Source organism: Nyctereutes procyonoides, unplaced genomic scaffold, assembly GCF_905146905.1.
Source record: "Nyctereutes procyonoides isolate TBG_1078 unplaced genomic scaffold, NYPRO_anot_genome, whole genome shotgun sequence".
Taxonomy (NCBI): domain Eukaryota; kingdom Metazoa; phylum Chordata; class Mammalia; order Carnivora; family Canidae; genus Nyctereutes; species Nyctereutes procyonoides.
Window position 1 is genome coordinate 23,454,788 of NW_026575020.1, and position 13,399 is coordinate 23,468,186.

General features: G+C 35.6%; 1 protein-coding gene across 5 annotated transcripts in view; it reads right to left on the minus strand.

Annotated features, from left to right (window-relative positions):
• Positions 1 to 13,399, minus strand: part of NF1 (neurofibromin 1) — a 266,110-nt gene that overhangs the window by 23,911 nt on the left and 228,800 nt on the right. For all 5 annotated transcript variants that reach the window (XM_055317047.1, XM_055317054.1, XM_055317038.1 and 2 more), the window contains 11 exons: positions 11,867 to 12,060; positions 10,598 to 10,738; positions 10,162 to 10,441; positions 9,045 to 9,259; positions 8,736 to 8,797; positions 8,491 to 8,605; positions 7,873 to 7,974; positions 5,979 to 6,119; positions 3,227 to 3,353; positions 1,215 to 1,346; positions 74 to 209 (listed from right to left, as the gene is read on the minus strand). In XM_055317047.1, the coding sequence (XP_055173022.1) occupies positions 74 to 209; positions 1,215 to 1,346; positions 3,227 to 3,353; positions 5,979 to 6,119; positions 7,873 to 7,974; positions 8,491 to 8,605; positions 8,736 to 8,797; positions 9,045 to 9,259; positions 10,162 to 10,441; positions 10,598 to 10,738; positions 11,867 to 12,060 (1,645 nt within the window). The remainder of the gene's footprint in view (positions 1 to 73; positions 210 to 1,214; positions 1,347 to 3,226; positions 3,354 to 5,978; positions 6,120 to 7,872; positions 7,975 to 8,490; positions 8,606 to 8,735; positions 8,798 to 9,044; positions 9,260 to 10,161; positions 10,442 to 10,597; positions 10,739 to 11,866; positions 12,061 to 13,399) is intronic.

The following is a 13,399-nucleotide window of genomic DNA, read 5'->3' on the forward strand; positions in this document are numbered from 1 at the left end:
TTGCTGCTTGCCTCCTAGCATGGAAAACAGAAACCTGATTATAATTACATAATCATAGGAGAAGGTCACTGACCTATAGCTAGGGTCGCCATGATGGATGGGATACGTATCCATAGGAACATTTTCCATTGAAATATCAGTAAGAAGAAGAGATTTTCTATGTTTTAGGCTACAGCGACTTCGAACCTCCTCAGACACTGTGAGTAAGGCTAAAAGGAAAAAGAAGGAAGGTTATTTAACAAAATACAAGTGTGACTTAAAACAAGATATATTTATTACAGCCTCCTGAAGAGGATAATAGCTCTTAGATATGCAGATAAAGAGCCCAAGAGAGTGTGAAGGGTATAAACCACTTAGGACAGACTTTCTTACCTTAAGAGTTTATGGTCTGTTTTGGAAGACTATGTAAACATGAAATATACAGAGATTTAATAAGAACCTTATATTTGTCAAGTGCTTTAATGCACATTTGGTCTCAACAAACACAAAAGTAGGCAGGACAGATCCTATAAGGTCCAATCTGAGATGTTAGATGATTTGCCCAAAGTCAAATGATTCAAACAAAAAAATTGCCACAAACTAAAATCTGTAAACTGGGAATCAGCATTCTCCATTGAACTAAACTGGGAATCAGCACTCTCCACTGAACAACTACATTCAAGAAGTATTATATGTAAGTGCTAATTGTTGGTGAGTGAGAAACACAAACCGGGTAAGAGCAAATAGGAAGGTTTAATGGGATGGTGGGAATGGGCATTCTAGGTAAAGCAAATGGCATCAGCAATGCATATTAAAGAGGCAAAAGGGCAATTCCAGGATGTGGCAAGTAGATGAGCTTAAACCAGCCCATCCATCTGGAGAGGTAATAAAAATGGGGCTTATAAAATTTAGGAAAAGACATCAGACTCAAGAGCTGCTGAAGGGCCCAGGTGCTAGGCTGAAGCTTTCAGATTTTATGAAAGACAAAAGGGAACCATGCAGTGCCTTGAACCAAAGATGACAAAGGGAACACATTGAGACATTAGTGCAAATTCTTCTATAAGGAAAAAGGTTTTGGCAAAACTTTCAAAATTTTAACCACCACCACAGGACTAGCCGGTGAACTCTTTACCCCACCAAGCAACTAGCTGAAGGACCAATGGGTTTCTGTATCATCTTGGCAGTCCTTAGGTATATATGCAGTAAGATTAATTTGGTCTACTTTGTGTTTTTACCTGCTAAATAAGCCACGCTCTGTGTGTTCACCTCAAATTTGTCACAGTTTCTATGTTTGTTCACCAGAGTTAGTAGTGTATGCAAAATTCTGACTGTTCTTGCCACAATGGCAGGTGAAGGATGCCTGTACCCTACAAAGAATAAAAACAAGAAGTTAATCCACTCTTTCAACAAGTATTTCTTGAGTTCTTATTGACTAGCAACTCTGCAAGGAAAGGAAACATAAGGGATACCTCCTGCCATCTGGGAAGGTAAAACATATGTACGTGAATAGTTAGTTACATAAAAGATTAAGTACCAAACCTGTAGAAGAACTCTAAGGCACCTCAGGGAGAGGAAAATAAGGAAAGATGGATGTGGTTTCAGATATTCCAATCCCTAAAGCAGTGTAGGCAATTAAAAAAAAACTAGGTAAAATAATAATAATAATAATAATAATAATAATAAATAAAATAAAATAAAATAAAAATTTAGGTATTGGAGATCACCTTAAGATACTATTAGTGCTATTCCATTTAAAGATGGGAATTTGTGCACTGAAAATATCTGGTACCTTTAAAAGGAGAGAATAAGCAAGCGCTTTATCAGCCTAGTGCAATCCTTCTTTTTGGCATTCTGCAGTATCTTTTTGGTATCTTTTGAGCAACTGATGTTCACTTTAGAGATTAAAATTATTAATTTTTTTGCAGAAATTTCATAAGGTAATGAGATCAAATGTTCACATTCACAGTAGTGGGTGTATGTACATATGTTAGGTAAAAACTGGAGGGAAAAAAGAAAAAAAACTGGAGGGAACCTCCATGATCCCTCAAGCCTAAGAATCATTTAAATTGATTTACAAAACTGCAGACTCAAGATAGAGCTTAAGTCTCTAATTGTGGCCAAAGCTGGTTTATACCAGCTCCTCATCCCAAGCCTTCCTTCGTATTGCCTTTGCCTCTGACTTACCACCCTGTGCTGTTCCTATTAATTGTGTAGTCTCTGGCCATGACTGTTCCATGTTAAAAAGCCAAAGCTAACACACAGCGAAGTCAGCAGTGGGGAGTAAAGCCAGGATAGGCACTGAATGAGCTGGCTCTGAGGACTAGCTGGAGACCACTGCTATCAGTAACTCAGAAATTTGGCATGGGGTACCAGAAAGATGAGATGGTATGGTATATAACAATGCGACTGATCAGCAATACATTAGAAACAATTTGAAGAAAATCTGTGATCAAATCTCTAAGAGAACATAAATTACTCAAAGTAACATTTATTGATTTACAGTCTGCCTTATTTCAAATAATCAAAAATACTTAGTGTTAACTAAGTTAGAAACTCCACTACTTAAGATTATTTCAAGAATCAAATCTTTTGGGATCCCTGGGTGGCGCGGCGGTTTGGCGCCTGCCTTTGGCCCAGGGCGTGATCCTGGAGACCCGGGATCGAATCCCACATCGGGCTACCGGTGCATGGAGCCTGCTTCTCCCTCTGCCTGTGTCTCTGCCTCCCTCTCTCTCTCTCTCTCTCTCTCTCTCTCTCTGTGACTATCATAAATAAATAAAAATTAAAAAAAAAAAGTTAAAAAAAAAGAGAATCAAATCTTTTGCCTTTTAAAGGAAATCTGTATTTGATGCATAAATTAGGCTCTATTAAAAATATATTGAACAAAGCATAGCTCAATAAAACATGTATCGGCATTTAAAGTAAGACATATGAGGGGCGCCTTGATAGCTGAGTTGGTTGAGCATCCAATTCTTGGTTTTGGCTGGGGTCATGATCTCAGGGTCGTGGGATCGAGCCCTGTATCAGGTTCCATGCTCAGTGAAGAGTCTGACTGAGATTCTCTCTTGCTCTGCCCCTCCCTGCTTACCCTCTCCCCTCACATGCTCCCTCTCAAATAATCTTTATAACAAACAAATAAATAAAGACATATGAGCCAAATTATTTCAATTTATTTCAAATAACAAATTATTTTAGTTACTTCTGGCTTCTTGATATCATTTCATAAAAAATATTCTGAAGCCTCTACCTTTTAAGAGGTGTCCAACCAGTGCGAAGTTAAAGTTAGAGTTGAAATTGAGTCCGACAAAATGATCCATTTGCTTGCAGTGCCATTCCAGAGGATTCCGGATTGCCATAAATACTTCCTCTGGACTCTATTAAAGATAATCAGAATATGGTTGATAGTGTTCACACAAGAACTTTCCTTAAAGGATCACTTACTGGGTTTTTTTTATTGTGTTCAATAGCTATGACAAGATAAGTAATCCATTCAAGTTGAGAGAAACTATTTTCAGGTGACTACAGAAAACCACAGAACATTTAAGATACTATAAATTAGTGAGACAATCAAGCATATATAAATAATAAGATGATAGAAGACGAAATAGCTTTGATTTATGCTGCAAAATAAATGACTATCAATTTAAATCCTGGTGACTTTTTAAAAATTGTAATTACTGTTGTTTTAAATAAGACCCATCTATTGAATGGTAGTGGGCATTTTGTGTACGGTGACTGAAAATATGAGAAAACAAAGAGTTCATATTTACTGAGTGCCACAGTATAATGTTAGATGCATTACTGTACTGGAATCTTAAAGCAATTCTATTGCAGTCAATATTAGCACCATTTTACAGATTTATTCACTCATTCTTTTACTTATCAAGTACTTATTATGTGTTTTTGATGTGCCAGACATGGTTCTAGGCCCTGCAAATAGGCCCTACAAATAAACCAGTGAACTAAATAGATAAAATTTACTCACCCAAGTGGATTTTACATTCTACTGTGGGAGAACAAGGAAACTAAAACTTAAAAATGCCATGCCCACTTGCCTAAGATAATTAAGACTTTAACAGTGTTTCTAAAGTGTGGCTCCAGGAATATCTGCCTTAAAGTCACTGAAGATGAACACCTGCTTTAAAGTCACTGGGCAAAGCCCAGGAATTTGCATTTTTAAAAAAAACCCAAAAGCCCACAACAGCGATTTTTAAAAGCAAACTGAAGGTGTTTAGAGCCTCAGCTTGGGTTATCTAGATTTCTATCTCAAAGAAAGAAAAACATGAGCATTTAAAATAAATGTAGAGATGTTTAGAGCAGCACTGTTTGTAACAGAAAGAAGAAAAGACAGAAATAAATCAATCGTTCATTAATGGGCAAATGGTTGAAAAAACTGTGGCTCATGCATATTATAAAACATTGTAGCCATTACAAAGAATTACATGCACAAGTGCATGTGTATTTATGTGTGTGTGTGTGTATATATGTGTGTGTGCATGAATATATGTTTAGAAAGATGTTCACTTTATATTAAATAAAATGCAAAGTGCAGAATACTATATAAAGTATGATTACCTATTAGCCTGCTATATGTACAATTTTTTCTAGCTTTATTGAGGTATAATAATTGACAAATAAAATTCTAAGATATTGAAAGTGTACACCACACCTCACATATTTAATCACACCTACCCCCGCTTTTGGTGAGAACATTAAATCATTAAATATAGAACTTAAAGTTCTACTCTCTTAGCAAATTTCAATTATACACTACAATGTTAACAACTATAGTCACCATGTTATACATCAGATCCTCAGACCTTAATCACCTTATATCCTAGCGACTTTTAATAAGCTTTATTAACTCTGATCCCTAGTATCCTGGGGGCACTGAGGTCAGTATTAGCTCCTGTTATGGGCTGTTCTGGCAATGAAAATCCCAAGGCAGATACTCCTAGAGAAACATTTTATTTAAAAATATTTTTATATCCAAACAAACAGCCAATATCTAGCTATCTTTCTGACCACCACTGTCCTAAGACAACCCCAGAAAAGGGCAAAGGGGATTAGGAAAGAGGGGCTCTTGTCACAAATCAGATGTACAAATATGGACAAGTTATTTAACTTCTTTGTTCTTTTCTATTTTGTAAAATGGAAGTCTGATGGATAAACTTCAAGGTAGCTATTCCAAGCCTACACCACATTTGGCAGACTAATCAGAGTGTTTAGCTCAGCCGTCCTCACACTTAAAATCATGTTCCTGTTCTTTTTTCCCTACCCACAGGTTTGTTCAAATTCACTTCAAGTAAATCTCTTGTTATAAACACGTATCTATCTTTAAAAAAAAATTCCTCTCTTCTCTCCTAGACTCTTCCCTTTTTTCTCCAAAGACAAAAAAGGAACATCATTTCATACTGTTACGTCTCTTTCTCTACACTCTGTAAACCAAAATTCAACCTCAGTCAAGGTTGATAAATGTTCAGAAGGATGCTAATGGTATGTTTCAAAGTGGGATTAGGCAAAACAAAAAACTAGTATAATTAAGTACCTAAAAGTTTCCTTCAGACTCTCCAACCTAGTTTTTTCATTAAGTACCACTATTCAATAAAATAAGCTTATATTTAGATTATTTTTTCATATGTGAAGTGCAGAGTAGAGAATGCTAATAACTTTTACTTTTGGATTATGAAATCACAAATAATGATTGTACAGTGCATAGTACAGCATAGCACAGCACAGCTTTTAGCATAGTAGCTACTATTACTACTCAGTATTTTTTATCCCTATTCTGTTTACCAGTATTGGGTGAGTACTGTTTTCTGCTATTTTTATATAGAAAAGTTTAAAGAATTTTTTATGAGCTGTTAGGGAACTATACTCACAATAAGCTACATTACAGAACTGCATACTGAAGTTATGGACCTCTTCTGATTTTCAAAGGACAACAACAGTAAAAGAGGAGGCATTATACTTGTGCATCTCACTGAAAGTCAGCTTACCTTGTCATTGAATACCCGCAGACTGTCTAAGGTGTGCAGGTTTTGTTCCAGAAGCGCACTGCCTGCTGAATACAGGTTGACCTCATCAAGCTGTAGCACAGCCACAGCCACCCAAAAGAGGGCTTTGTGCAGAGGGGAGTCCTGGCAAGGGCCACGCATTCCAGATTAGTGAGATGAACTATAAACAGTCTCATCCAAAACACATTGCAGTATAAAACAAAGCACATTATCCCCTGAATTATGCAGGTTTTCTTTTTTGGGGAAAGTAAATATATGGGTAAGCTCTTTATCCATTTCCTGTGTGTAACTAAAGATACTGTTAGCCAGACAGAGAACCTCAGCCGCCTCCTTGGATTTCTCCCTGTTCTTTGATTCCAAACTCCAGTCACCAAGTCTTGCTAATTCTTCCAAAGTAGTCTCTTTTGTATTTGCTTATTGCTAATAACACTATCCTATGCCAACCTTCTTTCTTCTAAATGTGGATTCCTTCTGCCTCCAGTATCCCCCTACTCTAATCTCCTGTGCACACTACTGCCAGAAGGACCCTTCCTTTAGTCTTCCTTTAGTCTACTACTCATTTGCTTAAAAACATACAGGTACATTTCCAAACTCCCTTCTGAAGAATCTTGGATGTTAGATTGGTTCTATCCAATCTTTACAACCTTCCATCTCACTATTCTCCTGCAAAGTTTCTCCACACTACTAGAATGGTCTACCTACCATCCCTTCATTGTCCCAGCATTCCTGTATAATTCTCCTGCTGTATGTTTGCCGGGCAAGGCTTTCTCCCTTTCTCTACACTAAATCGTACCTATCTCTTTAACCTTAGACTCTATCCTTTTAACTTTGTCACCTTTACCAGTATAGTAATCTCTTGTTGTTCTGAATTAAAGATACGTATTTTGGGGAACCTTTATTTAAGAGTGTGGTATATGGGAAAATATAAGGACTTTAGGGTCAGACAGCCATGGAAGAGAATCATGGCTTTGTCTTATTAGGTATATGAACTTGGGCAAGTCACTTAGCCCTTCTGAGCCTCATTTTAACTTCTAAGATAAGGATGAGAAAACAATTTTGTGCAATTAGGTTTAGAAATATGTCTGTAGAACATAGAACATATAACATACAGGTGTTTATTTCTCTGTAATCTCCCTCAAATCTGGCATATCTTTGTACTCAATTCACATAATTATACAACTTCAGTTAGAAAATAATAGTCTGCCATCATCTAGGCTAGTTTACTCATTTTATCAATGTGGAAACATGATGTTCAGATATATTAAATGACCTGTTCCATATCACAAAGCTGAGATAAGCTTAAACCATCCTGAAACAGTGGCCACATCATTTTATTCCTTTTAAATATTGCCTTCATTTAGCACCTAAACTCTCTTGATGTACAGGTATACTTGCCCCAGCTTTATATTTCTCCACAATAATGATCATGAACTAGCACACTACATATTTTACTTACTTTATTACCTATTCACTTCCCAACTCCCACACTCACCCCCAGAATATAAGCTCCATGAGGAAAGGAGTTTTATTAGTTTTCTTTAGGTACTACATCTCTAGCACCTAAAATGGTACTTGGCACATAGCAGATGCTCAGTGAATACTTACTGGATAAAAGAATTAAGAATATATACCTCTTTTTCTTTTAGCACTGATGAGACAAATACTTACAAGCTCTTGAGAACATACTCCCCATACTTATTCTCCCTCCCTTTAATATAAATTCTTCAAACAACTAAATTTAAAGACAAGAAGTTCTACTTTACAGCTTTTTCTTTATAACTTCTTAGTTCATTTTCTGAAGTCTTTGAAACAAAATAAAGTAACATTTAACACTGATACCCAAAATGAACGCATTCATTTTCTATATAGTAATTACCTTATTAAGAAGTGGTTGTAATTTGGTTAGTGCTATTACTGTAGCTTCTATCAGAACTTGACTGTTGTAAGTATCAGGTCCTTTTAAGCAACTCTCAAGTGCCTTTTAGGGAAACAGAATTTTTTATTTTACTTTCATTGAAATAAAACATCAATTCCTAAACTGAATCTCACAATCAGTTCAGGAACAATTCCTTATTTAATAAGTGACAGAATCATTTCCAATGCTATGGTGTTCTTGGTAAACAGATCATTTGGGTTTTCATTTTTAAATATTTTAGATTATATTCTAATACATTAGGCATTATTATATTAATTACAAATTATGTAATTTTATGTAAGGCTAGTTTTACCATATAGTTGAATGCTTTGAAAACTGATAAAATACTAAGAGTACCTTCTTAGCAAAAAAGATAATACGTATTTTAAGATACCTTCTTTAGAGGTTTCTTCATTTCAAAGAATTACAATAAAGAAAATAATTCAGTTCATTGTTTAAAAGTTTAATGACCAACATACAAGACATTTCATTAAATTCAAATTTAGATGTCCCTTAGAAAAACACAAGATCTGCTTTACAACTTAAGAACCACAAATATTTGGGAGGGGGGAGGGGTACCTTGCTAAGAATACGGATAATCTGTTTTATCTGCCCATGAGACACTCGTTTGCTAATACAGCCAAAGACAACAAGAGCTCTTGGTTGCAGGGATGGATTATATTGGAATGCAAATCTGCAATTAAAAAATCCAAAGAGTTTATGAAAAACCTTTATTTTAAATAATTAAAATACTGGTTATGCAGTAGTACTTATCTTTTCAATAATACACATATTTTTACAACTTAAATTTAGTTGGGACCTACCTTTGAGCTAGTTCTGTCCACTGGTCCAGCCACTTGCATGTTGGAATATCTCTCATACATGCCTTAAAAAAAAGATACTCTAAATATATTTATGTTCATAAATGTTTTTAGAAACATTTAAATAATGTGAATTATAATGTCATTTTTAATAATGTCATTAAATAAATGACATATAGAGTATCAATGAATGTGTTCCATGGGAGTGTTATTTAAGCATTATGCATGAACAGCAGAATAAACTATTTCTTCTTTACACTACTAGTGAATTAAAAAAAAGATCTCTGTTTCTTATCATTTTGCCTAATGTACCTCCATGATCTCCAACAAAGCTTCTGTGACTGTTTCCAAGGACGTCAAAGCAAAAGTCTCCCTTTCATAGGAGCCAGGAGAGAATGACCTGTCCCTGTAACTGGAGCGAAAGGCAATGACGGCAGCTGACTTGACTTTACTAATGCCAAATAGCAGGTAAAACTTGGGTAATGAGAACTCTGTCAAACTGAGTCTCAAAACTTGCTTTGTCTCTTCTGTAAAAGAAAAAAGTAACAAGGAAAGACTTTAAAGATATGAACTTTTTTAAAATTCTAAAGTGCCAAATTTCACTTTGTATTTAGAAAATCTGAGTGTCATATCAAAATTATATAACCATGCTTCCTACACCAACTCTGTAGATATATTATTCTCAAAGCTCATTGCTTTTGCTCCATTTATCTATAAATTCATGACAGTAACACAACACTGTTAACTGGTACAGAGTCTTTAGCTTCTGTGATAACTCTAAGAATCTACCTAACAAATGCACATAGAAAATCTTTGCTATAAGAGCACCTGGGTGGCTCAGTCAGTTAAGCATTTGACTCTTGATTTTGGCTTAGGTCATTATCTCAGGGTTGTGGGATTGAGCCCCATGTCAGGTGCCATGCTTAGTGGGACGTCTGCTTGAAGATTCTCTCTCTCTCTCTCCCTCTGCCTCTTCTCCCCCATTTACTCTGTCTCTCTCTAAAATAAATAAATAAATCTTTAAACAAAAAAACCTCTGCTCTGCTATAGCTTGAAATAGAATGGAATTAATCTATTCCTTTTCTTTTTGATAATATTTCATGTCATCATCACAGGCTTCAATAAGCAACTACTGTTAAAGGTATCGCAATAATGAGTAAGATAATTTTTTAAAAATATTTTATTGATTTATTCGTGAGAGAGGCAGAGACATAGGCAGAGACACAGGCAGAGGGAGAAGCAGGCTCCATGCAGGGAGCCTGACATGGGACTCGACCCCGGGACCCCAGGATCACACCCTGGACCAAAGGCAGATGCTAAGCCACTGAGCCACCCAGGGATCCCCAATGAGTAAGATAATTTATGCCCATCAGGTGGTATAAAATGGAGTCACAAATTGCAAACCACAAAGTACTTTCTGGAAACTTACCACTAAAATGAAGCTGTGAACAAGTACACAGAGAGTGAATGATATTAATGACCAATCCATGTGTGGAAGCTCTAAGGGAGAGTGGCCCTGTAGCTACTAAGAAAGTAACAACATGGAAGAGGTAGGGGAGATGAGCTGCCACATCAAGGGAATTGTTGAAGGACAGCATCAGCATGTAGCGTGCTAGAATAGCAATATCGTCCCACATAAGATGTTGCTCTAAGGTAGGAGTTGGAGATAAACATGTCTTGTCAATTATTTTGCACATCCTTCCAATAACCTGTAAAGAAACAGAATTTTTAAAAATGGGCTAAAACAGTTTTATCACAAAAAATTTCAGTTTAACCTTAAAATGACTAGTTATAATATAAACAACTTCTGGTAGTAAAAATAGACATCATGCCAAAGCCCAGAAGGCAAAGGAAAAGTTGATTACCTTGCTTGAAACCAATTTCACGTTTCCAGAAGCCAAAGCTACAGCAGTATCTGCCATCACCTCAGCTTTTATTGATCCCAAGCCACCTGTTGCACTGGTTTTGATGAAACTGTCTAGTACAACATCAAGGAGATCTGTAATCTAGTAGAAAAGGGAAAAATAACATATGTTTTAGCTATTCACTCCACCAACTTTTTAATTTAAAAATATTTCAAAGCAGCAGCCCAATCAACATGAAAATTCTATTTTACCTAAAGCCCCCCAAATACTAGGTTTTATTTAGAGACGTGTCAGTAAATATAATTCATTAAATATCCAAAGAAGGATAAAGATATTCACTCAATTGCTTCAGAGATTAAGGGACCAATACTTAAAATTTTAAAATGTCCACAAATACTATTTTCATCTACTAGCAAAGCACATCTGTTCTCTTCTAAGACAGTAATGTATGCTTGACATAAAATATAATTATTTTAAAACATAGGAAGTGACATCAAGTATTGAGATGTTCTGTAGAACTGGCTCCAAGGTCATTTCAAATTATTTAAAGGATTTGCAACATTGTTTGAGTAGGGTACTGCTGCCTTAAACGATAACTTTGAAGAAATGATGTGGACAATTTTTATCAAACAAAAATAAAATATTACATTGTGTTCTATATCTTAATACTGGTATTCTTGTGCTAGAACCATACATGAAAGGCATCTAAAATAATATTGTTAACAAACATCTACTGACATTTATGGTACATAAGTACTAGAATATTTTATATAGCACTATTCAGGGGTGTCAAGTGGCTCAGTCGGTTTAGTTTGCCATTACAGAATTCAGCTCAGGTCATGATCTTGGGGTCATGAGATCAAGCCCTACACTGGGCTCTCAGATAGGCATGGAGCCTGCTTGAGATTCTCTCTGCCCCTACCCCCACCACTCATGCCCTCTCTCTCTCTCTCTCCCCCTAAAAAAATAAGACAGGGCACTATTTACTAGAGACAACATCAGATTTTTAAAGTTAAATTCTATGTAATTATGCTATGGAAAAGAGTGCTAAAATAATTAGTGTTTTTCTGGCTCTGAAACATGCATGAGACAACTATAATTCTGAACCAAATCAAGAATTAGGTGAATATCTGCATGCTTTTTCAAAGAGGTGACTATCTTTTCTACAGCTATATCCCTAGTGCCCAGCACAATGTTTTCTACAAAGGGGTATTAGATTAATATCTGTATCACAGAGGTACTAGACAAATATTTGAGCAAACTCAATACCTGCCCAAGGCTCCCCCATATTTTGGCCTGGATAGATGGGTACATCTGTTTCTCATTTATGGTCATTGTTATCAGCTTATCAAGAATAGCAGTAACTCTCTGTCTTTTGGCATCATCATTGTGCTTACAAAAACGGACTAGATTTGACAGCCACGGAGTCATGTATTCCAAACAAAGGTGTTTCAATTCAATACCTGGGAAAAAATATACTATTAGCATAGATGGTCAATGAAAATTACATCAACAGTTATCTAAAAATAGAGGATTGGGGAAAATAAGGTAAAAGGTAAAGGTCATTACATAGAATGTGGTGTGGAGAAAAGAGATTTGGCCAATATATTAAAGACAGAGATGAAGAAAAAAAGCCATGAAAAAAGTAAACTTAAAGCCAGTTGGCCAATTTTTGAAAAGTTTTACCTACTCTTTCTTCCTCTTAATCATTCCTCTTCTAGTTAAAAAAGTTATTGTTTTATTCTAACTGTAAAAGGAATATATGGCAATCACAGAAAGTTACTTGAAAGGAAAACATTGCCACAAGAATAAAACTGACATTAATATACCTCATCTCTCCTCAGGCTTTCATAGCTACATAGAGATAATATATATTTTGTATGTGTGTATACACATAAACCCAGCCCAAGTCCCCCACAGGATGATGCTGTATATGCAGTATGTTTTGAATATTTTCTTCACCACACATTATACTGCGATTATTTACTCATCATTAAAAATTTTCCAAAAACATGTTTTAACTTTTTATTTTGAAGTAAATTCAGACTTAGAAAAAAATACAAAAATTCCTCTATATAACTTTATCTAGAGTCCCCAAAACACTTTTTTTATTGTGGTAAAATACACATAATGTAAAATTTTCCATCTTTAAGTATACAGTTCAGTGGGCTTAAGTACGTTCACATCATTATGCAACTATCACCAGAATCCATCTCCACAACTTTTTCATCTTCCCAAACTGAAATTCTGTACCTAAAACATTTTTAATGGTTTCATATTATTCCATCATACAAATCTGATAATTTAATTAGTTCTTTATTATTTGATCTTTAGACTGTTCCAGTTTTTTGCTGTTATACATACTGGTATATGAAGCTCAAAAGCAGGCAAAATAAATCTGTGGCAACAGAGGTCACAGTAGTCGTTACTCTTGGTGAGGGGATAGAACTAAAAGGAGCCTTCTGGATGCTGGAGATGTTCTGTATCTTGATCTAGGAGAGGGTTTTGTGATGATTCACACATAAAAATTCATTAAGCTGTTCACTTAAGATGTGGGCACTTTACTGACAGGATATACCTGAACTTAAAAAAATCTAAATAAGAAGTAATGCTGTAATAAACATCTGAACATTTATTCCTTACAATAAACTCTAGAAGGTGGGATCATGAGGCCAAAAGGTATGAACACTTGATACCCATTTCCAAAGCGCTTTCTCAAAAAATTGCCCCTGTTCACAATTCCATAGGCCATCAACACTGAATTATAAACAAACTAACAGGGACGCCTGTAGGTGGCTTTGC